Source organism: Schistocerca nitens, chromosome 11 (assembly GCF_023898315.1).
Source record: "Schistocerca nitens isolate TAMUIC-IGC-003100 chromosome 11, iqSchNite1.1, whole genome shotgun sequence".
NCBI classification, from domain to species: Eukaryota; Metazoa; Arthropoda; class Insecta; order Orthoptera; family Acrididae; genus Schistocerca; species Schistocerca nitens.
The window spans coordinates 10468348-10492757 of NC_064624.1; the positions used below are offsets into that span (position 1 = coordinate 10468348).

Here is a 24410-nt window from a genome sequence, read left to right on the forward strand (position 1 = left end):
AAGAAACACTTTTTTGGGATCCACAAGGCTTTTCCTCTCAACGTTCTTAACCCTTACCTGTAAGGTTTTTCTGAAGGGCCAACCTTTTCTGATGGAGTGTTGCTTTCTATAGCCCTTTGTTGACCAAACGGCATTGAAATCACTTTTAAATCGGGACGTAATGTCCATTTGTGGTCTGAATGGCAGTGTTTGTTTAAAGCCAGTTCAAGGCCTGAGTAACATTGTTTTAAGTAAACCGAATGTCCCACTGGTATAGAAACGTACTTATTGCCGTTGTGTGGAAGTACTGCTTTAAGGCTTTTTTTTGTTTTGAAGTGTCCACTGATCAGGAGCATATTCTATTTTGAAAAGGGCCGTAAGTCCACGAACACCTCTGCAAAACACCAGGTCAGCTTCTTGAGGAAAAAAGATACAAACTCCTTTTCCCTCGATCAATACCAAGAAAAGGATCTACCCATAGCCAATATATGTTTATCTTTCAATCTAGATCCTAAAACCTCTGCCGATTCTTTAGAAAGGCCTAGGTCTAAATCATTCAGTTTAGTTTGTGAAAACGGAATGGGATCGGTTGTGCCAGAATCGAAGCAATCTCTGTCTTCTTGCACTGCAAGAACAAAAATAGCAGTCATCACTATGATTTTTGGGCTCCTCCAAACCATTGGTATTCCAAAATGAACGGACTGCTTTTTACGTTGAAACCATTGCCTCAGTTCTTCAACACACACTGAACAAACTTTGTGTGGGGGCCCAAGGCTTAACTTGTTCTCCTAACTTTATACCAAAATAGGCGAAATATACCTTTTCAACAAAATCGGAAATGTTGTTCCTTTTTATTTGTTCCTTTTTAACTTTATAGTTACCACAAATGTAGCACAAGCGATGTGGCGAATTTATACATCCTCTGGTAGCCACTGTCCATTGAAGAACTTCACAGCACAAGGAAACAGTCACTACTTTAAAGCACCAGCAACAACATCATGTGAATATCACAGAGTGAAGAGGTACTGTGAACTGGAGGACAACAGCAGAAGCTCACTGCTCGGTGATGGCGGGGGAAGGGGCAGCGCGGCGTACAGGCACTGACATGAAAATACTGCTGGTTTCTCCTGATTACTCTTATTTTGCGTACATCTAGTATAAAAACGGCTAAATAACAGTTTACGGAGACCCTAAAAACCAAAATTCAAACTCACTAGAGTGCTGAAATATCGAAAAAGCTAAAACTAGCAAATACGTTTGCGAAATAACTGTACGTGATGGAATTTTCTCACCAATTTTCCTGAAATTGGTGTTGAGAACACTATAAAAACCACTTGATAAATTTGGAACGATTTTTATGTCGCAGACCTGTGTAATCCAAGTTATGTATCAGTACGATGTCTAAGATTGTTTAAGTACCAACCTATTTGTGTCCACCATCACCACTTCTAACACTAGTATGAGGCCGTACGAAATGCTCAATAGATTAGGTGATAAAATTGTGTCCTACGACACCGACACTGTTGTTTATCTTGACGATGGTACGAATATTGTAGAAACGGGTTGCACACTTTGTGAATTGACTGACGAGTTTGGTAAAGATGATTACGGTATTGAATGGATAGGAACAGGACCAAAAAGTTGTGCATACAAAATGTACAGAGGTAAACAGACTACCAAAATTACAAGGCTTCACTCTTAACTACCGTAGTGCTAAAGGTTTTGAATATGGAAACAATGGCCGAGCTGGTACATGGTTCACAAGACAAAGTCATAATAACCAATGATATAATAACCACACACAAGAAAACAAAGAACTTTGTAAGTACAGCTATAGATAAGGAATTTAACTGTAACTACGATAAGCTTATGGCTTTAGAAGAGAATACAGAATAATCGATACACTTCCCTGGGGGTTACCAATTAATAATGAAATAAAGTCTACATGTATAAACAGAATACAGCTATGCTTTCCGCGAGATTACAGAATGCATTGATGATACTGATTGTTGGTACAGATAAAAGAGATAACTGAAGAGACACCTATCAACCAGTAAATAATTGAGGTGACTTATGCACATCACAACTGTCTGATTTTGAAGGGTGGACACCATTTAAAATTTTCACGTGTTGCAGAAAGTCATTGCAAAAATGCGCTCGCCAGAAAGTGGTAGCTAAACAGAGACCACGAAAAAATGCCTGCCGAGCGACGACTGAGCGCTGCCTGGAAATCTCAAGAAAGTGGCCACAAAAAGGTGGACGCAAAATGTCGTTGGAGAAAGGTGGCTGCCGTCTTTCCGTCTAAAAGATGCAGGTTCGTGCCATACCGCTGCCCTTACTTAAAATCGCCAAGGTTACCCAAAAAAGTGGCTGCCAAAAAGGGGCTGCCATCTTCTGCTCTGCGCAAAAAGACTTGTTCAAAGGGACGACCACTTTTACGCAAAATGTTTTAAAATTTGCAGTAGGAAGATGCGGAAAATTTTCATGCAGAAACTATGTAAATATTTTTACGAGTAAAACATGTGGAAATGATGAAAATAGTCTTGTCGATACAGTTTTCTTGAAGACCAACAGCGAATTTTTAAAAAGAAAATTGGAAATATTTAACAGAAAACTGAAGTGGAAATTTTATCAGACAAAAATATTTTTACAAAAAAATTTGTGGAAACGTTTTTTCACAAAAAACCACGTCAAAATATTTCTTCAGAAAAAAACCACGTCGAAATATTTCTTCAGAAAAAAAACCACGTGGAAATATTTCTTCAGAAAAAAAAACCACATCGAAATATTTCTTCAGAAAAAAAAACAACGTCGAAATATTTCTTCAGAAACAAACCACGTCGAAATATTTCTTCAGAAACAAACCACGTCGAAATATTTTCAAGTCAAAAACACGTCGAAATATTTTCTTTCAAGTCAAAAACACGCCGAAATATTTTCTTTCAAGTCAAAAACACGCCGAAATATTTTCAAGTCAAAAACACGTCGAAATATTTTCAAGTCAAAAACACGTCGAAATATTTTCAAGTCAAAAACACGTCGAAATATTTTCAAGTCAAAAACATGTGGTGTCCCATACCAACGCCTATACTACTTGGCATAGTTTGATCAGTGCTACAAAATGGAAAGAAATCGGGTAACGAAATTTCAAATAAAGCATTGATTCGACAATGCACAGTGAACTGCAGGCTTCTAGATGAGACAAACTTGTCCTATCATTCAGTAAGGAATTTGTTTTTAACATCAACCATCCGCGATCTGAAGATAAAAGTGGATAAAAGAGGGGATAAGAGGGAATTGTAAGTTCCACAAGATGTATATCAAGGTTAACTACTACCAGTGCAGATTAAAACTGCGTGCCGGGCCGAGACTAGCTTGGGAACTTTTTCTTCCACGGAGAAGTGCTCTACCATGAGCTACCCAAACACGACTCGCACTCTGTCCTCACAGCTTTACTTCCGCCAGTACCTCGTCTCCTACCTTCCAAATTCTGCAACTCCTCTGCAGAGTGAAAATCTCACTCTGGTAATATCAATGGCTTAACGCAGCAGTACACAATTATGTCGAGTGTTGATCTGGTAGGTAAATTGGTTGGAAATCTATAGTGCTGCGAGAAGTTGGAGGTGCTCTGCCCCCTACGATTCTTTCTCGTGTGCGCCATGTTCAAAGGGCAGTAGGCAGTAGTTACCTCAAAGCAAACGAGAGCAGGGAAATAGGCGTAAGAACTACAGCTGTAGTATGAGCACTGCTTCTCACCAATGGCTGGTTAAAGCAAGTTTCTTTTGATCGTTCTTGGTCTGCGTATAAAAATCATACTCCCTTAGAGCAAACTATCCCTCCTGAAAGGAGTGAGACATTGTGATTTGTATCATTGGAAAATTCAGCCTCTAGATGTTTTGTTTGTTCTGTGCCTATAAAACGTATTATCGCATTATCTGAACGTGCACCTCGAAGGAAGACCAGTTTCACGGTTTAAGGTCCACCTTCGATTTCGATGGTGTGAAGCTTTGTGACCACCGGGACGCGCTGTTTTTCTTTTGGTACTCGTTCAAGTTAATTATCTGTCCTGAACATTTCTCTAATGTCGACGATGTCTATTTTGCGAAGTGTAATACGTGTGTCTCATAGGAGGTTTATGTCTGTACATCACGGACACTCACTTTCTGTAGCCGTCCTCATGAAGATGGTGAAACATTAGCAGCTAATATATTCCCCCATCAGAACTGTTAATAATATCCAATGAGCCTCACTGAAGACTGAATGTGAGATCTCGCACTCAAGAGGTTCCCTGTGAGAAGTTCCATACAGTTGTATACTCATTCACGTGGCATGTAGGTTTCGTTGAATAGCAATACACACAGTGGCTCCTAGCCCACTTCCTTCGGAACTAATTTCTAAGATACGGAAACACCATCAACAGCAGCTGTTACATTAAACACACATATAAAATGAAGAAATAATTTTTCCTGACAATTGTAAGCTCAGCTTTATCGAAAATTTCAAAAATGCTTAAATTAGACGTTTTTAGTGTAACATTTGGTTGGCGCGGCACCGAGTGTACAAGACGGCAGCACTCACCGCAGGCGAGAGACGGCCGCGTCGTCTGGTGGCGGCGGAGCGTGGCGGGCAGCCGCGGCAGGAGAGCGGCCGGGGTCGCCGAGTGGCCGAGTGGCGGTGCTGGGACTGCTGGAGCCACGGCCCGCACTGCAAACAGGGGGCGGCTGTTCAGAGTGGGTCGCAAACCACAGCCCGAACGTAGGGGACAGCGACTGTGCTGCACTGACAGCACAACTGCCGGGCAGAATTTTTGAAGCAGCTGAAGTCAGCTAGCTGTGACTTGCTTCTGAGGTTATTTGGAACATAATGTACGGAAGCTGAGTATCACTAACAGGGGGAAGGGGGGACATAGGGGAACAATCGGTCAAGTTCTGTTAACTTACGAGGGTCGTTCATTAAGTAATGCCCCACTTTTTTTCCTCATAATGTATTTATTGTTAAGAGTCAGAATTTGGTGACGTACATCGACACGTCTTGCCCGTGTCCACTGTAAGACTGACACTTGTACTCTTCAAAGTGCGTTCCCCGTAGAAAATCTTTAAGCGGCCCAAAGAGATGGATGTCCGAGGGTGCCAGGTCCAGACTGTAGCGTGGATGGGGCAATGCGTTCCCGGGTTCTCGGACTTGTGTGTGGGCGTGCATTATCATAATAGAGCAAGATTTCTGCTGGATTCTTGTCCCATTGAACACGTCGGAAATGTTTCTCGTGTGAGTCTTCTCATGTGGCCCTGAATTGATAGTTGACCCTCTTGCCATCACAACCACAGAAATGACGCCATCACAATCCCAGAAGACTGTCACCGTGACTTTTCTGGCAGAGGGTTTCGTCTCTAATTTCTTCTTCTGTCACAAATGAGGGCGACGCCACTCCATGGACTGCCTTTTTGTTTCTGGCGCGAAGTGGTGCTCCCAGCTTTTGTCCCCCGTAACAATCCGTGAGAGAAAGGCGTCTCCGTCTGTCTCAAAACGCTCTAATAGTTCAGATGAAATGGCCCTTCTTTGCATCATGTAGCCCGCAGTGAGCGTTAATCGAATCCATCGCGAGCACCGCTATCTGAATAGCAGAGAGTCCTGATCATTGCAGACCCACTTCCAATGCTGAACGACAACTATAGAGCCAATTGTCAAGTTTGACGCACCGGTCGGCACGAATAATGGCATCCGCACGATTCAGCATGTCTGGAGCAGCGGCTGCGGCAGGACGTCCCAAGTGTGGCTGATCGTGGAGCTTGTTTCTGCATTTCCTGAGTGTGCAACTTTCTTCACCCGTTGCCCAACTGTGCTATCAACTGCAGCATTGCCACACACTGCACACAAACGTTTATGGATGTTCACGACGGTTTCTTTTCTTGCGCACAAAAACTCAATAGCAGCATGCTGCTTGTAATGGAACTCATATGCAGACGCCATTTTGACGCTGTACTACCGCTCTGCCATCTGCCAGAACGGTTCGAAACTGCAATGGCACACACAAAAACATCAAATGGGAGGCACCAACAAGGACATCTGTCTATGTATATTAATGGCATTTTTAAAAATTTTTAGGCATTTCTTATTGAACGACCCTCGTACAATGAAAAACACATGAAGCTTGTCACAGATACACAGGAGTTGTTTGATAAACTGCCATTTAGATTAACAGTGGATAACTGACATGCAGTATTTTTTGACGCCTGAGGGAATGAAGGAGATGATGGCCAGTAATTACTACAGCTATACTGTAAAACTTACAAAAGAGTTGTTTCAAAATTAGCTTCTGACTAAAGCAGACAGAACCATATATGCATGTAATGTCTCTTGATAGCAGAGGTAATGTACTTCTTCCTCAAACATCAATTTTCATGTTAAATTAAGCTGGACAAAACAGACGGAAGATTCCAGTACAGGCTACTGCTAGAAGAAAAATAATCACAGAGGCTGGAGAAAAGAAGATAATTGCAAAGAAACCGTGGGCAACAGAAGAAATACTTCACTTGATGAATGAAGGAAGTACATAAATGCTCAGGGAAATTCAGAAATACAGACGAACAAGTCACTTAAAAATGAGATGAATAGGAAGTGCAGAGAAGCTAAGGTAATATGGCCACAAAAAAGAGAAGAAATGTGGAAATAACAGTTGTTGGGAGCACTCAACATATAGGAAAGCCAAACAAACTTTGGTGAAATTAAAAGCACAGATGGTAACATTAAGACTGCAGCTGTTAAATGCACAGAAAAGAGCAGTTAGTAGGAAATTCCTGTATGATGGGGAAGACTTGGCTAATGTTGTAATAGGAGAAACAGGAGTCGATATGGAGAATATAGGTGGTCTACTATTAGTCAGAATTTAAAAGTGCTTCAGGAAATTTAATATCAAATAAGGTAAAAGGGAGATACAACATTCCATAAGATTTTCTAAAATGATTGGGAGAAGTGGTAACAAAGCAACTATTCACATTAGTGTGTAGAATGTGAGTCTGGCAATATACCAACTGACTTTCAGAAAAAGATTATCCACACAATTCTAAAGATTGCAACAGTTGACAAGTGCGATAATTATCACATCATTAGCTTAACAGCTTATGGATCGAAGTTGCTGACAAGAATAATATACAGAAGAATGGAAAAGAAAATTGAAGTTGTGTAAAGTGTCAGTTGATTTGACTTTAGGAAAGGTAAAAGCACTAGAGGCAGTTGTGTTGTCGCTGTTGATGATGGAAGCACAACTGAAGAAAAATCAAAGCACGTTCATAGCATCTGTCAACCTGGAAAATGCGTTCGACAACTTGTCAAAGATGTATGAAACCCTAAGAAAATTAAGGGTAAGCTGTAAGAAGACAACATTCAATATGTACAAGAGCCAAGAGGGAACAATGAGACTGGAAGACCAACAACATAGTGCTCGGATTAAAAAGTGTGGAAGACAGGGACACAGTCGTTTTCCCCTACTGTTCAATCTATACACCAAAGAAGCAATGACAGAAATAAATGGAAGGTTCAAGAGTGGAATTAAAATTCAAGATGAAACGATATCAATGATAAGATCCACTGATGGCATGGCCATCCTCAGTGAATGTTAGGAAGAATTACAAGGCACGCTGAATGGAATTAACAGGCTAATGAATGCAGAATATGGACCGAAATTAAATCAAAGGAAGACAAGCGTGATGGGAAGTAGCGAAAATGAGAACAGCGATGAATTTAACTTCACGTTTGATGACCACAAAGTAAATTAAGAAGTTCTGTTACCTACGCAGCAAAACAACCGCCGACAGAGGGAGCAAGGAGTACATCAAGAAACAGAGTACCACAGGTTAAATGGCATTTCTGGTCGAGAGAAGTCTACTAGTATCAAACACGGGCGTTAATGTGAGGAAGAAATTTGTGGGATTGTACGTCTGGAGCACAACATTTTAAAGTAGTGACACATGAACTGTGGGAAAACTGGGAAGAGTAGAGAATGGAAGCATTTGAGATGTGGTGCCACAAAGAACGTTGAAAATTAGGTGGACTGGTAAGGTAATAAATGAGATGATCCCTCCACAGAATTCGCAAGGAAAGGAATATATGGAAAATATTGATAAGAGCAAGGGATAGGATGATAGGACTATTAAAACTTCCATTGTGCTAGAGAGCTAAACAGAGCAAACACTGTAGAGGAAGACACAGATTAAAAAACAGCCAGAAAATAATTGAGCACGTAGGTTGCAGGTGCTACGGTCAGAAGACTCACGGAGGAAAAAAAAAAAAAAAAAAAAAAAAAAAAAAAAAAAAAAAAAAAGGAGAGAGAGAGATATGATGAACAGCAGCTTGCTACGAATGTAGAGAAATGTAAGTTAATGCGGATGACTAGCAAAAATATCTTATCAATATTGACGTTGTGGGAGATATATCAGACTCCAACAGGTGGGATATGAAATGAAATCTGCTGTACCCTAGTAGAGGAAAACGTGGTGGGATTCACTGAGTGGCCTCTGGTAATGCCATAGACGATTTCAAGGAAGACAGAAGAACATACATTTGGCACACGCTCCTGTAGCATGCACTGAAGTGAGCTAAAAATACACACCGTTCCTGCATGTTTGTAAGGGGAACGTGCAGCACATATTCCAGGCGTTGGCTGAACAGAGGGGAGAAGGAAATGTGGCTGGAAGGCCCAGCACTGTGTGCGACCATGTTGTCTTGTTTACTGCATTATTCTTTTGTTGTTTGGTTCAAGTGGCTCTCAGCACTATGGGACTGAACATCTGAGGTCATGAGTCCCCTTGACTTACAAGAACCCAACTAACCGAAGGACATCACACACGTCCACGCCGGACGCAGGATTCGAACCTGCGACCGCAGCAGCATCGCGGTTTGTTGTTTGGTCACGTTGTGTCTGGGAAGCCCCTGTGCTTAGATGATGATGTTTACTGCACACACAACAATATGCTACTCTCTGGAGCCTGGCATATTTCATGTGGTGTGCCTTTTAAGTTATACCACCACTGTACTGTTTGGGGGTAGCAAAATAAGTTTTGTACTGAAGTTGATGGCCTATTGCACACATATACTGAGGAAATGGAAGCCAATTACTACCGTTCTGTACTATACCGTGTCGGACGCACGCTGTGGCACAGACGGTGATTACCCCGACTGACACATCGCACTTCTGAGTAGCCATTCTATGCTTGTGGGACAGACCTTTACCGCAATAGTCAGTAGTGCTCCAAGGCCGTCACCTACGTCAGCACCTCACGGGATGTTCGCGCAGCAGCTGGCAGTCGCAGCTTTCACAATCAACCTGTGCCCAGGTCTGGCCGTCAGCTCTGGAGAGCCGCCTCGGCCACTGAATGCACACTGCGAGGCGTCAGTGTGGCACTCGTGTTGCGACAGTGCTATGCTTTACTGTGCGTAGTTGTGCCAGGTCAGTATCTGCCACACGGGTACAACAGAAATGCGAAACTGAATACGTTGCTGTCCTCCTCGACGTGTCACAGAATGCTAAAATGATTCTGGCGCTGAGCAACATACATAATAATGTTCAACTTCTCATTATGCAGCATGATGCCAGTTGGAGCTATCCTAGTGTCAACTGCAGCAGTGGTACCGAACAAGTGATGGCTACTTTTAGTAAAGCTGCCCAAACATCACACCACGAGCATTCATCTGGTCGGCTACAAACTGCACCCGTCACTGTGTCCGTTTTGTGCCCACAGCAGTAGTCTCACTTGCTGGGAACGCTATCAAAGGATCTCTTGTTGTTCAAAGGCTTGATGCCAAAATCTACATGAGTGGGCTCTACACATGCTATATAAGAGAACTAATCAAATGTAGACAGATTCCTTAACCATTGAAATTATCCCCTCTATGATTTGTTTACTTAACATAATCGCTAACAAAAAGATCTGGATATGAAGCTTTGATTAGCCAGTCATGACAGGACAATGACAGCATTGTGAGCTATACGGAGAGACAGTCACAACACACTCACTCACACACACACACTATTGTTAAAGACAGAATAAAGTCTTGCCCCAGGCTCACCTGGCTGGTGGCTCACCAAGCAGCCGACTGACTTCGACGATGTCTTTCGGGTACTCGAGCACGGCGTCTGCCCAGCCCTGCGTCGCCATTACTTTGTGTGTTTGAGACCTTATGAAGTGGACGGCGGCCGCAGTTAGTCTGGGGCACGAGTGCCTCACCGCCAGCACAGCTGCAGCCGCCGCCGTCTCCACCTCCAGCTGCGCCGCCACCTGCTGTTCGCAGGCAGCCTTCAGGGCGGACAGGCCGTATTTGTCGGCTGCCGTCAACAGCTCCGGGGCCGTGTCGGTCAGCTGGGGTGCCTGCAGGGTGTACATGTAAGACAGCAGCTGCCTGAGGACGGGGCCCTCCACGTCAGCGATTCTGACCTCGCCGCAGCTGGCCTCCAGCGTGTCGTGCTGGAACATGGCTCGGAACACGGGGCTCCTCTCTTCCAGGACCGCGCGGTGCGCCGCCAGCCGCGTCTCTCCCGCCACCAGCGTCACGACCGCGCCGTCGCCCGCGTCCAGCAGGGCGCCCAGGTCCACGGCCGCCGTCCTCTGAACCTCAGCAGCTGCCGACATGGTGGAACGTCCTGAAACACGGCGCCACCGAGCCCACCTTACACGGCACCCTCGACACTCGTACGACACACGTGCAGACCTGTACAACAACAGTTGGTAAATGTTGTCCTCCAGTGATCCATTACAATGTCACGATATCCTGTCTGCTTAAAACTCTACCAAGAGCACAGCTTTCGAGATTTCCCATACTGTTGCAGCACCCTGATTTTGGACAACGTGTCTTCAGAAGGGGTGCAGACCTCAATCCCCAACTTCTTTCCATAGAGTAGGGTTGCTCTATCACGATGTCTTTCGAAACGGAGATAGTAACTGTCCCAATCTCTCTAGTTATTTACAGAAAGAAAGACTTTACCCTTCATATGTGTATTGCTCTGCTTTTTACAGCTATTTCTGCAAGTCTTGTAGGAGCTGCCTCACACAGTGGACAGACAATCTGCTACAAGAGTTGGGGGTGACTTAATGGCACACTTCTACGGGGTTGCTGTGGCACCCAGACTGAATCCTCCGACATTTCGGACAGATTCCAGCAAGACAACACCGAACCGTCAACTGGTGAACTCTTAGCAATTCGTAGAGAATTCTCTCTTCCAGTTAGCTGAGACGGGCTATCAATTTATTACTGATGTCAGACAGCAACAATACAGGAAACTATTCTCTTAACACCAACAGGTTTTCATTTCTATTATTTCTCAATTACAAGTTCTGATTCCACAGATCAAACTGTCACTTATAGTCCACATTTCAAGTTTATAATTTCTACTTTAGGTGTTAACGGTAGTCGTTTAAACTAGGGGTCAAATAGCTGGGCAGTATTTATTCCAGTTACTTTAACACCACAAATTCTTACTTTTCTCCCACTCACATTCTATTGAGTCACTATATCACTGTATATGCTAATACATGAAACTATGCAACAGATGTCTCACTACTCACTTATTAACGTCAGGCATGATATCTCAGTATTTCATACTTTCCCACTGATGTATTTCTTACCGACCTGCATTCTGACAGGGAAGCTGCACACACATTCTGAGAATCTTATTTTGCTAGCAGCCCCGGATATGTTTGAAACTGTGTTAGGCAAGCAAGAGGCAAATGTGCTAAAACGTATACTGTGACCTCTGACATTCGAGAACGATTAGTCAAAAACTTAACGAGTAGCCCACAAATTGTTTTGCAGTTTGATGAATCTACTGATGTTTCAGACCGTGCACAGTTTGTGCAATTTGCGCAGTTAGAAGCAGATTAAAGAATCACAGGAGATAATATTTTGTAACGCACTTCCTGCCAGCACTACTGGCTGGTGTTTGCATGACATGCAACTGCGAGATTGGACAAAATGTATCGCCATTTGTACCGAAAGTGGTAAAGCCGTCTCTGATAGCAGAAGCGGGCTCGTTGTGAAGTTAAATCAGTAAGGCCAAATGTATCATGGACACAGTGCTTTCTCCACCAACAGGCTCTGGCAGCCACGGTTTTACCTCCTGATCTGAAAGACGTGCTTAAAGAAAGTGATCAAAGCTCTGAAGTCAATTAAAGATAAAGTGTTGCAAACGACTGTTTAGAACCATCAGAATCTCCTCAGATTTGGTAGCTTCCCAAAGGAGAGGTATTGACGAATTCTGGAACTAGATGCTGAATTTTAAGACCATTAAAACAAGATTCCAAATCTTTTTATTTGAATTATTTCTGTGATCCTGTTTCACTAGTGAAGTTAGTATTTCTCGCAGATCATTTTAATCACCTAAATATTACAGAATAGAGCCTACAAGGGAGAGAAGAAAACGAATATAAAGGTGAAGGATAAAATCTAAGCAGTCCTGGCAAAACTCCGTTTGTGGTCAACGTCCTTACAGAAGGCACTGTTTCAGTCTGTCCCTTACTTTCAGAAGACTGTCAGAGAGAAGTGGGCCAGTTGGTGGTGTGAGTTCTCACATTCCTTGCACGATGCACAGCTTGACTAACTTTGGAGAAAAACTATTAATTTACTTTCCGGAACTGAACTCTCAAGCTAACAGTGGGCATAGATGGATGAGAAATCCTTTCGCAGCTATGTCAGTACAACTTGGCGATCTGAACACGAAGATGACAAACAGTCTTTGCTTTGGACATCATGCTTGCAACAAAATTTAATTCGTAGAAGATTCACGTGTTCTGCATGAAGAGCAAATACGAATATCCACAGCTGGAGAGCGAAGCTTTAGAATTCTTAGTGCCATTCACGACTTCCTAGCTATAGAAGTTAGCACTCTTCATTGGTGAACATGAAAACTAAGACCAGAAATAGGCTTCCATTAGGAAACGAGTTGGTTACTTTTATCTCAAAAACAAAACCACAATTTGACAAATTATTAATAAATAAACAGGTACGGCCGTCTCATGAAAATAATTGTATTTTTTTCGCAGTTTAGCACCTATAACCCTTGCTTACATTTACCTGGCTAAGCCACACCAGTAACAGGTGTCGCCAATATCAACCTATGACTAAAAGCTGTTAAAAACAGTGAAATCCTTGTAAGCGTCAAGTATGATTTTAAATAATACAAATCAAAGACGGACATTATTCATCAGATTGCTGTTCACTGTTCATTTGCAAACACTGTTCATTAGCGTATATTCGCTGAATGTACCACTATTGTTCCTGACTTTGCTCTTGGTGGTACGGCTTACACTACGCGGGAAAGAAATGACATAACGGAAAAGGTGGAAGAATAACTAGTGTAATGTTTACAACTGTTATAACCAAATCATCAATTGCTAGAATTCTTCTGTCAGCATTTCAGTTTATTTCATCATTGAAGTCAGACGAGCTTTTCGGTCTGCAAAATGACACTATCGAAGAAATAAATTGTGGAATCATATGTGAAGACAGGTTCGGTTAAGCAATTGGCGAAATTTTCGAGTCAAGTACCTGGACAGACGACTACCAGCAGAGAGAGAAATACAGAGCCTGTATAAAAACACGCGCACCTACGGCTCTGTGCAAAACGTAGAACGACGGAGAATTCCTTCAGTTGTCACACCCAGAAGTTACCGCAGACACTTGCTGAGTAATTGTTCAGAGTCCAAAGAGGTCTACACGTAAATTGTTCCAAAAGGTGCACTTGAGTAGGAGTTCCTGCCAGATATTGAAGAGCTTTAATCTGAAGCAGTGTCGTGTGTGGGTTGTGGAACATTTAGTGGAGGATGTTAGTCAAACGTTTACGTTACTGAAGGCGGCTTTTCAGTAACATCGACGATGGTTTGTTAGACCCTTTCCATTATATCGCAGTGACTGTCAGCATGGTTTCACCTTTCTGGCCACGTGAATTCACAGAACACGAGGTACTGGGCAACAGAGAACCCCAATATAGTTTGTCAGCAACCACTCCACGATGAAAACGTCTGCACTTGGCGCGGTGTAACAGGAACGTGCATTACTGGACTGTTTGACACGACCCTCAACAAACTTTTGATACATTCTGTGCTCAGCTCACCGAACATGGAAGACAATACTGCTGCTTATAGCATGACGGGGCAACATGCCACACGTCTAAGGTATTGCTGGAACGAGTCCACGATGTCTTCACTGAGGACCTAGCTGTCAGCAAACATTCATGGCCACCACGTAGGCCGGATCTAACGACGTGTGATTTTTATTTTAGTTCCTCGCTTCTGTAATTTCACTTCATTTCACTCACACTTACACGCGTTACTTTTCTCTGCGTCATACTGTATTTTAGCAATGAAGAAATAACAGTCACACCTTACTTAAGGAGCACCTCCTACGAGGGTCATTCCAAAAGTCTGGTAAAAAAAAAAAAGGCGAGAAAAACTTTTTGTCGTAAACAGCTCAACTAACCTCTCGACAGTCTCCTTTGAAGCATATACGCTCGGTCCAGCAATCTACCACCTTTTTCATCCATCACAAAAATAGGTCATGTCAAACTCTGAAAAATACTTGTTGACTGCAGCTATCACTTGCTCATTCGATGAAAATTTGTTCCCAGCAAGACAGCTTCAAGTTACGTAACAGCAGGTGAGTTGAGCCTGCGTCTCGTGTAGAGTGGTTTAGGAGCCCATTTCCTGCACTTTGGCCGTTGTTACCGCTCATGTGTGGGACTGTGCATTATCCTGGTGAAAGGACGTGCCAATGCAAATTTCTAACGATCCAACAATGAAGAATAATGGAGTCCACTTCTGTTTCTGCCCTTTTCCAAGTAACGCGTGAGTATTTTTGCCTGCGAAGTCCAAGATCAGTGGCCGTAACCTTACCAGCTGACGAAGTGGCCTTTGGCTTCTCCTTCGGTGCACTTTCGCCAGCCTTTGTCCACTGTTTTGATGGCTGCTTCGACTCTGGTGGGTAGGCCGTGTCTCAACAGCCACGAGTCGGCATAAAGAGTCTGGAGCAGTGCTGTTTACGGTCGGCAGGCAGTGAGCCGAAATGTGGTGCCGGATGGGCTTTCTCTCGACTGTGAGCTGCCGCGGCACCCACATCGGCCACAGCTTCTTCACGGCCACCAGGCTGCTACTCCTCCATCCTGAAAGTATCCTTTGGATTATTGCTATTCCCATTTCTTGTAACATTCAAATGGCATTTACGTTCAATACCCTAGCAAAAAGTTACTTTTGCGTAATTAAAGATTAAAGATCCTTAAATGTCAAGATTTGGGCATATGACCGAAAACACTCCTTTATTGGCTGAAAGTCTAAAGCTCTCCTGACGTCACGGACTAGGAGTAACACAAAGGTTCCAGTGCGTTACAGGGTGTGTGTTAGCCCAAGTTAAGACGTTCTTACGGGCTACTTCCGCTACGTAGTGATGGGAGCAGCAATTACAACTTCTAAGTAACAATAGAAAGGAGTTGTGTGGACACTGAAGTGGAAACCTTGCCAAAGTTGATGCGTTTATGTTCCACCCATTTAGAGCGGCGGTATGTGCAACGACCGATATTCCTCTCTCTCTCCAGTTTGTAGCATCATTAATATCGCTCAAAACTAAGGAAATGTGTGAGTTTGCCAAACGAGTCGGTATGTTGTAACCAGGTTGTCGACTACAAGTCGCGAGCCACGACCCCCGAAGCACAATAGAACTGTTCTCGGCAAACCCCTGAGCTGATTTCCTTCACTGAAGGCACTCGCCAGAGACCGCAGCCGCACGCGCTCGGTGGGCAACGGACAGACGGCAAAGAGGTCGCAGCTTCGAATCCTGTAAGGGTCACGTATTCCTGAAAGTTTTACACCAAAATACCGCTAGCACGAACTGATTGCAGTAGTTGTTTGGATGGTGGGATGTGTTATTTACAGCTTTAGTTTGAGAAACGGACAACAAAGGCTAAATGCATTTACTTCGCGAACCCGGAACTCAGGTTTTTGGAATTAACTGCTAGTAGTTGAGAAATCACCATACGCCCACAGTACGGCGATGAGGTCATACGGAGAGATATGAAGCGTGTACAAGATGCAGGTAACAAACGTTAGGGGTGTGATGTTTGTGAGTGTAAGGTAACGTCAGTGTCTGAAGCAAACTTGCTTCATCTTTCATATAAGACGATGAAACCTCAAACGGTTAAACAGTAAGGATCATAGCTAGACAGTAACAAGATAAAAACATTCTTTCTAATGAAGTGAAAAGTGTGTGGCCACAATCTGCAAAGTATATTTATGAACGTGACGTGTGTGTGTGAAGAGAGATTGCAATTTTAGGCACATGTAAACAGCAAGGAGAAAGCCATCACATTCTGTGTCTGATCGTTGTGGTGAAGTTTTCTAATAGTGATTTGGCTACCATACGACAGGTCTGTCGAATCCTTTCACACTTAAGTGAAAATATTCTTTCTTGTTAGATTCGAACCGGCGACCTATGGTATACAACTCTTAAAATTTGATGGTATACCGCTCTAAGAACTGAGCTACCAACTAACTTAAGTGTAGTTGGAAAAACGACAATTTTGACTACGAGTTAAATTTCGTGGAATGCCGCTGTCCTTTCTCGCAAAAGTGTGAAAGTTTATCTCTGCGGTATATCGATGGTAACTTCACAGTGCAAAACGTTTTTCATTAAAATAGGGAACTCGTGCGTCAACATGGTGGCAATTTGCCGGTACAGTGAAAACCACATTTTACGCATCTTCTCCTTCTCTGGAACACTCGGAAACAACTTTTCAGGAGTTTTTGTAGATGTATTTCTACAGTATGGTACTACTCATTTGCAACCCATTTTCCAAACCGTAAACTCCAAAACAAGAGGTCAATTAGCATTACGACAGAAGGACTTTCACATGATTCAAATTTTATTTCCGTTTCTATAGAACAATACTGATACTAAAGAGGAAAAGAAGCATGTTAAGCGCGTAAAATGACCATCATTCAATACAAATTGCCGTAAACGCTGAAATACCCCATTACCCGTGTAGGACACCACACACACACACACTTGAAACGCATACCGTCTGGGCAGTTCTACTTTTATTCGGCGCCCCTGCATTACCGTGTGTTCAGTGATGCTGCACACTCCGCGGGAACTCGATCCAATTCTGTTTTGATTTGTGCGGCAGCCCAATCCTCCTAATGAAAGAAAAAGTTTAACAACAGCACGAAACTTTCTCTCCATTTTCAGTCGCATTCGGTACACTGACCAATTCTGTGAACTGTACGATGTGCACCGTTGAAATTCTTCACGCCACCTTCGGAATAATCACACTTACGAAAGCGCAACAAAAAATGTTGCGTTCTTTCGTCAGAGTTTAGCAGACTCGTGAGACGCCCCCCCCGTACACAGAGGGTGGCTCACAGGACGAGTCCCTCCCTCCCTCCTCCTGCTGGACTCCAGGCTGGACACCGCTGCCCTCCAGGGCGTCGCCGACTCTCCTCACGTCGCACACTCACGCCTTCAAGTCGCAATTTATGAATTTCATTTTAGGTTTGTAGTCATTAACCGAGACGAATTCGACGAATCTTCAGATAGCAGTTCCAGTCAACTGAGCCGTCTTCAGTGTTCAGAACTCATGTTTGAAAGTAGGGAAGGACAAACACCTTTCTTGTTAAAAAGGATGTACGCTGCTATACTTTACATTACTATTTAATAAATTGTTTTAGTATTTTTTACGGAATGAAGCGAATTATCCTATTTATAGGTGCATTCCTACAGCAAAACATGTTTCGCGTAATTTACTGCACGCGAGACTCAGAAGTGAATTTTGTTAGCTTTACCGAGGTGACACTTCGTCAGTTTGTAAATAAGTAGATATTTATTCGAATTTATCCGAGTTTCTCATACCAGTTTACAGATTTTGTTTTTATTCATCGTTAACACCGAGTATTTGTGATAAAACAATCAATCCAGAATTTATGTTAAACAAGAAATTACGTAACTTTTAATACAAAATAAATTGAACTTTTATTAGCCCTATGTTTTCGTATTACGGGACCCGTAGTATTCACGCAGGGAGTGGGTTGGTTCTTTCATTTCTTTTCAAAAGACGAAATCATTTTTCATTAATTGCAAATGTGTTTGGTATATTTCATTACAAATAATTGCACTAGTTTTCTGTACAAGATTTTTCAATTCGTTGTGAAGCATCATCGTAATCACAACGATTCAATCCACGTAATCACAATCGACAAGAAAAATGAACAGGGCGACAAACAACGACAATTTTGTGGCGATCCCGATCAAATCACAGCGCTAGGGGAACAGAAACTACGTCAACACACGGTGAGTCCATTGCAGTCCGAGGCCATCTGCAGAACGTTTCCCAGAGACTGCTGCACTTCACGGCTCCTCTCGCTGCTGTCAATCCTACCCATCTACTGTTTGTGGGCCGTGGAGTCCTTCCATCGCCGATGTCGATATCCCGTGTGACGGAAGAGTCTCCGGTCGGCGCTAGTCGAGCCAGCTCGCGTTGAAAGCCAGCCGGCGTCCCTACAGCCGTCGGCACACGGACCGTGCACCCCAACGTTGAGCGTGCAGAGTTTCTGACGTCATAGCGTGGAATAGCACGTTCTGGAGTCTTTCCGAGCGTGCAGAGCAGTATCTGGCACGTCAGATACTCTGAGCGTTGACCAATGAGATGGCACAACGCCACCTACGTCACACGCACGCCGTGTCCACTCATTACAGAGTTGTGAGGCGCCATATTGGCATTCATTTCAAGCTTACATGTATATACGCCGTTTCTGAGCACCAGCAAATTGAGAATCACTGGAAAGCCCGTTGTTGACTGTGGTTCATTGCAATAAAATAATGAGAAACATATTCGTGGCAAAACAATTGTTGTAACTCGCGTACTATGAGAGTAGGCTATTTGAAGGCTTCCTATTTCCTTTAAGTAACTTTGGTGAGATTGTAATTCTGATTTTCTAAAGAATTGAGTTCAGTTTGGTTTTAAGCATGGTTACCGACACGCATTCCAGTAACAGTGGTGTGGGGTCTTGCACGTGAGCTTGTATGAAATATACGTGTCTCTCGCTGTCCACGAGTATTTCCGTTTCCGCGTCATTTCGCTACCACAGTAGAGGATCGGCGCGGAAGCCCGAGTTGTGAGCACTGCACGAGGCGCTGGCCTGCAGCTGCCCTCTGCCACGGCTGGACTGGAGAACACAGTCTGCACAGGACTCTGCCGCCTCGGCGCCCCCCAGCCGCAGCTGCCGGCAGAGTTGGACGGACGTCGCATCACTTCTCACCGCTGCAAGTCTCTGCGTGTTGCAACTCATCGACAGGTATAACTACACTCATATTTACTACTACTGCAGTTGAACCTGTGTGGCTTTACAATGTGCTTTCGCGAAAACTTTTCAAAATTTTCGTTTGACATTTACACCATAGCAATGATCCTCACGAGACAATTCTGGTTGTACAATTTGAAGCGATTGAACTTTAGTCGATACTGCGGCAGCGAGCCCTGTGATTTTGTGACCCCTGTGGATGGCTGACCACACGCTGGAGAACTCTGTTGTAGAGAAACGGAAACACTGGGTGTGCCCAGAAGTAGTAATTCAGACAGGACGCAATAGGGCGAGCACGGGACAGCACGTTGGTGGTAGAACCGCATTTCGGGAATAGCAATCTAAACCACCCCTCCCTGGGCAGGTTCCAACTGACATTGTGTATAGTATTTCATATCGATCTCTGTCTCAATCACGGGGTTAGACCATTCATAGCTGTGTCCGTAGCGTTTCCTGTGTAACTGTTCTCGTGTCAGGAGCTGCAGCACGAGTAGTTCTCGCCAGTTTCTCAGCTCACTGCGTGCGGTAACAGACTACCTCTCAACGTGTTGTTCTAGGACAACATGTGCGACGTTTGACGCATCTGTTTTTTTCTTGGCCTGTGGTTTCCTCTTTTCTTTTTGTTACTAGTCTAATACTGGCGCCCCGGCTAGACTTGACGGATCCTGATGCCGACCGCGGTCGGAACAAGAGCAGAAAGTCAGCTGAGGTTTAGCTGCCAGTCTATTAGGTGAACCAGAAAACTGACAGCCAATTTAGTCGCTGCTGGAACACTTGCAATTTCATGACAGGACTAAGTTTCAGTGATTTCGTGGAGCCGTCTCGCTCACGAGGGTTCTTTCGACCTCGTCGCCCCGGTGTTCTTTCCTTTAGCCACTACTACAGGTATCGGGAACAGGGACGATACAGCCGGCCGCCGTGACCGAGTGGTTCTAGGCGCTTCATTCCGGTACCGCACTGCTGCTGCTACGGTGGCAATTTCGAATCCTGCCTCGGGCATGGATGTGTGCGATGTCCTTAGGTTAGCTACAGGGACGATACCTGTTTTCCCACTTTAAATACTCATAGTGGCTAACGGTCTTGTTTACCCCAGTTGCAGAGAGAGAGAGAGAGAGAGAGAGAGAGAGAGAGAGAACTGTCTCTGCTGGACGCAACTACAAACATGAGTCATGAGGCGGGGAATCGAACCCAGGCCTGTAGGGCGGCAATCCGTCACGCTCACCACTTTTTTCGTTTCTTTATTTTTGTTCGGAGGTGTTCATTGCGTTTTGGTCTGGTCGGACGTCACATGACATCCGTTCAAGTTGATCGTTGACTCCTTTACTCAGGTTTTTATTTTACTTTATTAGAGAGCCACCGGCCTTTCTGACCGAAAACGCTACGCTACCGTGCCGGCGACAAGTGTTTTCAGTTGTACATGTTAATGAGTGAACTGATTCGAAAACACAAAGCACTGACGCAGTGCTAATGCCCTGCGTCACTTCTGCTTCTGCAGAAGCACAAATATCACTCGTATGTCGGTTGCCCATGTTGTGGTCGATTAGCGGAGCTTGTTCCTTCGAGGACACCAGCCCCTGCACAACGGAATATACCACAAGCACAACCCATCGAGTGCCAAGTTTCTTTGTTTGTATGGTGGCTTGACAATCAAAACACACACCTGTATTTACATGCTGTCTGCTTTCACAGCATTGCAGTGCATATTCATAAGTAGGGCCAGGATTTTAATGACAAGTCCTATTTTTTTCGGAAATATAGGGTGAATTTTAGAACAACTTATACACAAATCTACGCATTTTAGTGTCGAAAAATTTACTTTGATGGTGCACATAAAGTCATATTTCAAAAAATTTGCGGCTAACTTTTAATATACTAGGTCATATTTACGTCACCTTTGACCAAAAATGCATATACCGTTTTTCTCGTATCTTGCTCACGAGACAATATTTAAGGTACTATTATAAAAGATCAACAGACAAATCAGTACACAGCTTTATTTCTCAGGACTGTAGCAGAAAATCTGTGTACCACAACAGTCGTTTCGCTAACATAAAACATTGTTGCGCAGAGTCCACAATACGCTCTCATAGCCAACAATGGCGGCCTCTGCCGTAATGATCATCGCAGTCGCACAGGCGTTGCCAGTAAGCAGTTTGCACTGCGGCCTTCGCCTTGTTCAACATGCCTAAAGCAAAGTGCTCCGACAGTGAAGTTGTGAGGATGTGTTCGAGAATTTGGAGAGAAGTTATTTAGTACTGATGGGAAAATATTATTTTGTAAACTGCGTGAGGTTAAAGTTAGTGCAGAAAAGTGCTTTAATGTGCAACAACACCGTAACACTGCAGTCCAGCAGCACGGCGCGTTTCGCGGCGAATTTATTTTTCAAGACTACCCAGCGTGTATACGGGGACAAGGAAAAAAAATTCCCGGGTTTCTCCCGGATATCCCGTTTAAAAAATATGCTTTTTCCCGGGCGGAAATACACTTTTTCTGTGCTAAGTGACAATAGGTTTTCCGTAGATTTTCCCTCGGAACTGCAAAACTTATCAATCCTTTGAATGGTTAACGTTTTATACAATCGCGCAGAACTTCCCGGAAAAAAAAGACGGGGCAGAGAATTTTTGGAGACTTTTAACAAAAAAAGGAGAGAAGTTTTGTAAAGACCTTTGATTTGGAGCAACATATACGCTGCATATTTTCGTATTACGAAAGTATAAATTCGAATTGCGCCAAACAGCGCGTTAGTTTCCGGAGCGTTGACACCGAGGTTGCGATGTCCTTTAGTAAGCGAGTCATGTCTCAAGCCACGAGATCTCGCCAGCCGATGACAGCAGCTATTCAGAGCATAGGACACGTGTTATAGTCAGCCAATAGCAAGATCACTGGTTAGATAGCGCGAACACGCAAGAGGAAGAGTTAACGGTTTACATTAATGTACACAGTACCGTATATCTACAAGAAAAGCTAAGCTTTCACATATAATTTTGGTCTCTAAGGTTAACACGCTACAACAGAAGCTAAGCTTTCAAATGTAATATTGATCTTTTTTTGCGTGTGTTATAGTTTAAGACACATCACACAAATGTGCCCGTAAATTTAAAATTGTGACATAAATGTCTCGGCTCGAAATTCTTGTAAGTGCCTGGTCCTCAAACTGTTCAGTTTCGAACGCTCTATGATTTAGATATCCATCCCACTTTCTCACACGTAACATAATTCATCTTGCGTAAAAAGAAATTTACTTTTAAAGTAAGTTTTCTAACCACCGTTCGCAACACTACCCGGAGATTGTTAGAAATAGGTTCGATTTACCAATTGCCAGAGAGCGCCAGGAAAACAGGCATTATTGTGCGTGTGCAACTGCAATGGTGTAGGGAGCCCGCATGTTCGTGTGTATGAAGCACTAAGAGAGCTTACATTACACCATAAAAGAAACAGGGCATCAGGGGGTACTCCAAAGAGCATCGGATTTCGTAAACCATACTAAAATGCATAATTCGGCTTGAGTGCAAACTGGTTTTTTCCAGATTCACAAAGAAGTAGGTCCCATCTGATATTAAGCTTTTCAGTGTGGTTTTTAGGATGTAAATTTTCTTGGAGTACCAGTACTCTACGATCTGATTTTTGGTTGTTTATTACGGCATAATGCCATATATGAGAGAAGAAGATAACGTGCACTTGAAATTCAGCGAACAGTTGGAACTAGGCAATACTGTAGAATGAAACATTTCGTTTCAAATAAAATGACTGCCTCGGCGGAAAGATTAATACGGCCAAACTTCTTTAGCAAACTTGCAAAACTTCACTGTTCTGCAAGGCTTGACTGCTACAAACTTGGAAATAAAATAAAATCAGAAAACTGAAATTAATAATATATTTTTGCCCTCACATAATTATGTGAATATTTTAATTCACTTGATAGCTCCCGGCCACAGAAATCCGTTTTGTTTTCATTTGACGTGGGAGCTGTACACGAAGAGAAGCAGCGAAATCACTTAACGTAAACACGCGTCACGTGGAGACCAACCCCCTCCCCACGACAACTCAAGACAACTCTGTGCAAGCGTGAATCTGGCAGCTGCGGCGAGGGAGAAAAATTTTTCTCGTTTGCATCTGGCTGCTTGCTGGTACTGCCGGTACAGCTAACAGCCAAACTTCATGTAGCGGGAGAAGGTGCTGCGTCATACGAGAGTCAAATGCGCATGCGCAATAGACTGCCGGCAACTGGTCAAACGAACCTAACGTGAACAGTTGTGACGTCATGCTCATAGCAAGCAGTTTATTGTTACGAAGAAGTACAGGCTGCCCCCTGCGGCCTTTGACATGTTTTTGCTATTTGCAGACGCTTGTGCGTGCACGCTGTTTTGTTGTTGTAAATTGCACATTTCCTTGGCCACTAAAGTTTTATTTTTTTCCCCCTCGTTTATATTTTCTTGCTGCAGTATCATTCTCCAGTAGCAGGATACAACAACATTCTTTGCTAGAGAATCAATTCTCCAGTCAAAATTACAAAAATTTAACTGAAAGCTAAAACAATGAAAAATACCCGGAATTCCGAAAGGTTCCCGAGTTTTCCCGATTTTCTCCCGGACGAACAAAATTCCCCGATTTTTCCCGCATTTCCCGGTTGTCCCGGGTCGTATACACCCTGCTACCGCATTACTCAGAAGCGACAGTAAAACTCAACGTCTCTTGATACTTTCATCGTACAAAAAAAAAAAAGAAAAGAAAATTGATGAGGAGGGGGCACCAGGTAAGAAACGTGGTATTTCCTAGCAGTATTGCAACCTTTCGACAAATGCCGTTTTGGAACGAAACGTAGGGTGGGAAATTTCTATTTAGTTGCCATTTTATTGAAACGTTAAAGATAAAAACACAGAATGTCAGAGAATATTACTTGTTCTGCTTTCCGCTACAGGATGGACGCCAGGTACCATCTGTTTTCGAGTAATGCCGGTCCGGAGTTGAAGCCTGCCAGTGAGATTGTGTGGGCGGATTTCGTCCTCTCCGTAGAGCAAAAGAGCAGCGAGTAAGTGTAAACATCGACACGTTGCACACTCGTGAAAATTTACATCGGAGCACACACAAGTCTACGAGGCTAAT

The 24410-nt window shown here is 43.5% G+C and overlaps 1 protein-coding gene across 1 annotated transcript in view; it reads right to left on the reverse strand.

Moving 5' to 3' along the window:
- The window catches only part of LOC126213342 (poly [ADP-ribose] polymerase tankyrase-1-like), a 90172-nt gene that overhangs the window by 18882 nt on the left and 46880 nt on the right, over window positions 1–24410 (reverse strand). The window contains exons 2-3 of the mRNA XM_049941040.1: window positions 10042–10612; window positions 4558–4770 (exon numbers count right to left, since the gene is read on the reverse strand). Coding sequence (XP_049796997.1) covers window positions 4558–4770; window positions 10042–10601 — 773 coding nt within the window. The 5' untranslated portion in view covers window positions 10602–10612. The remainder of the gene's footprint in view (window positions 1–4557; window positions 4771–10041; window positions 10613–24410) is intronic.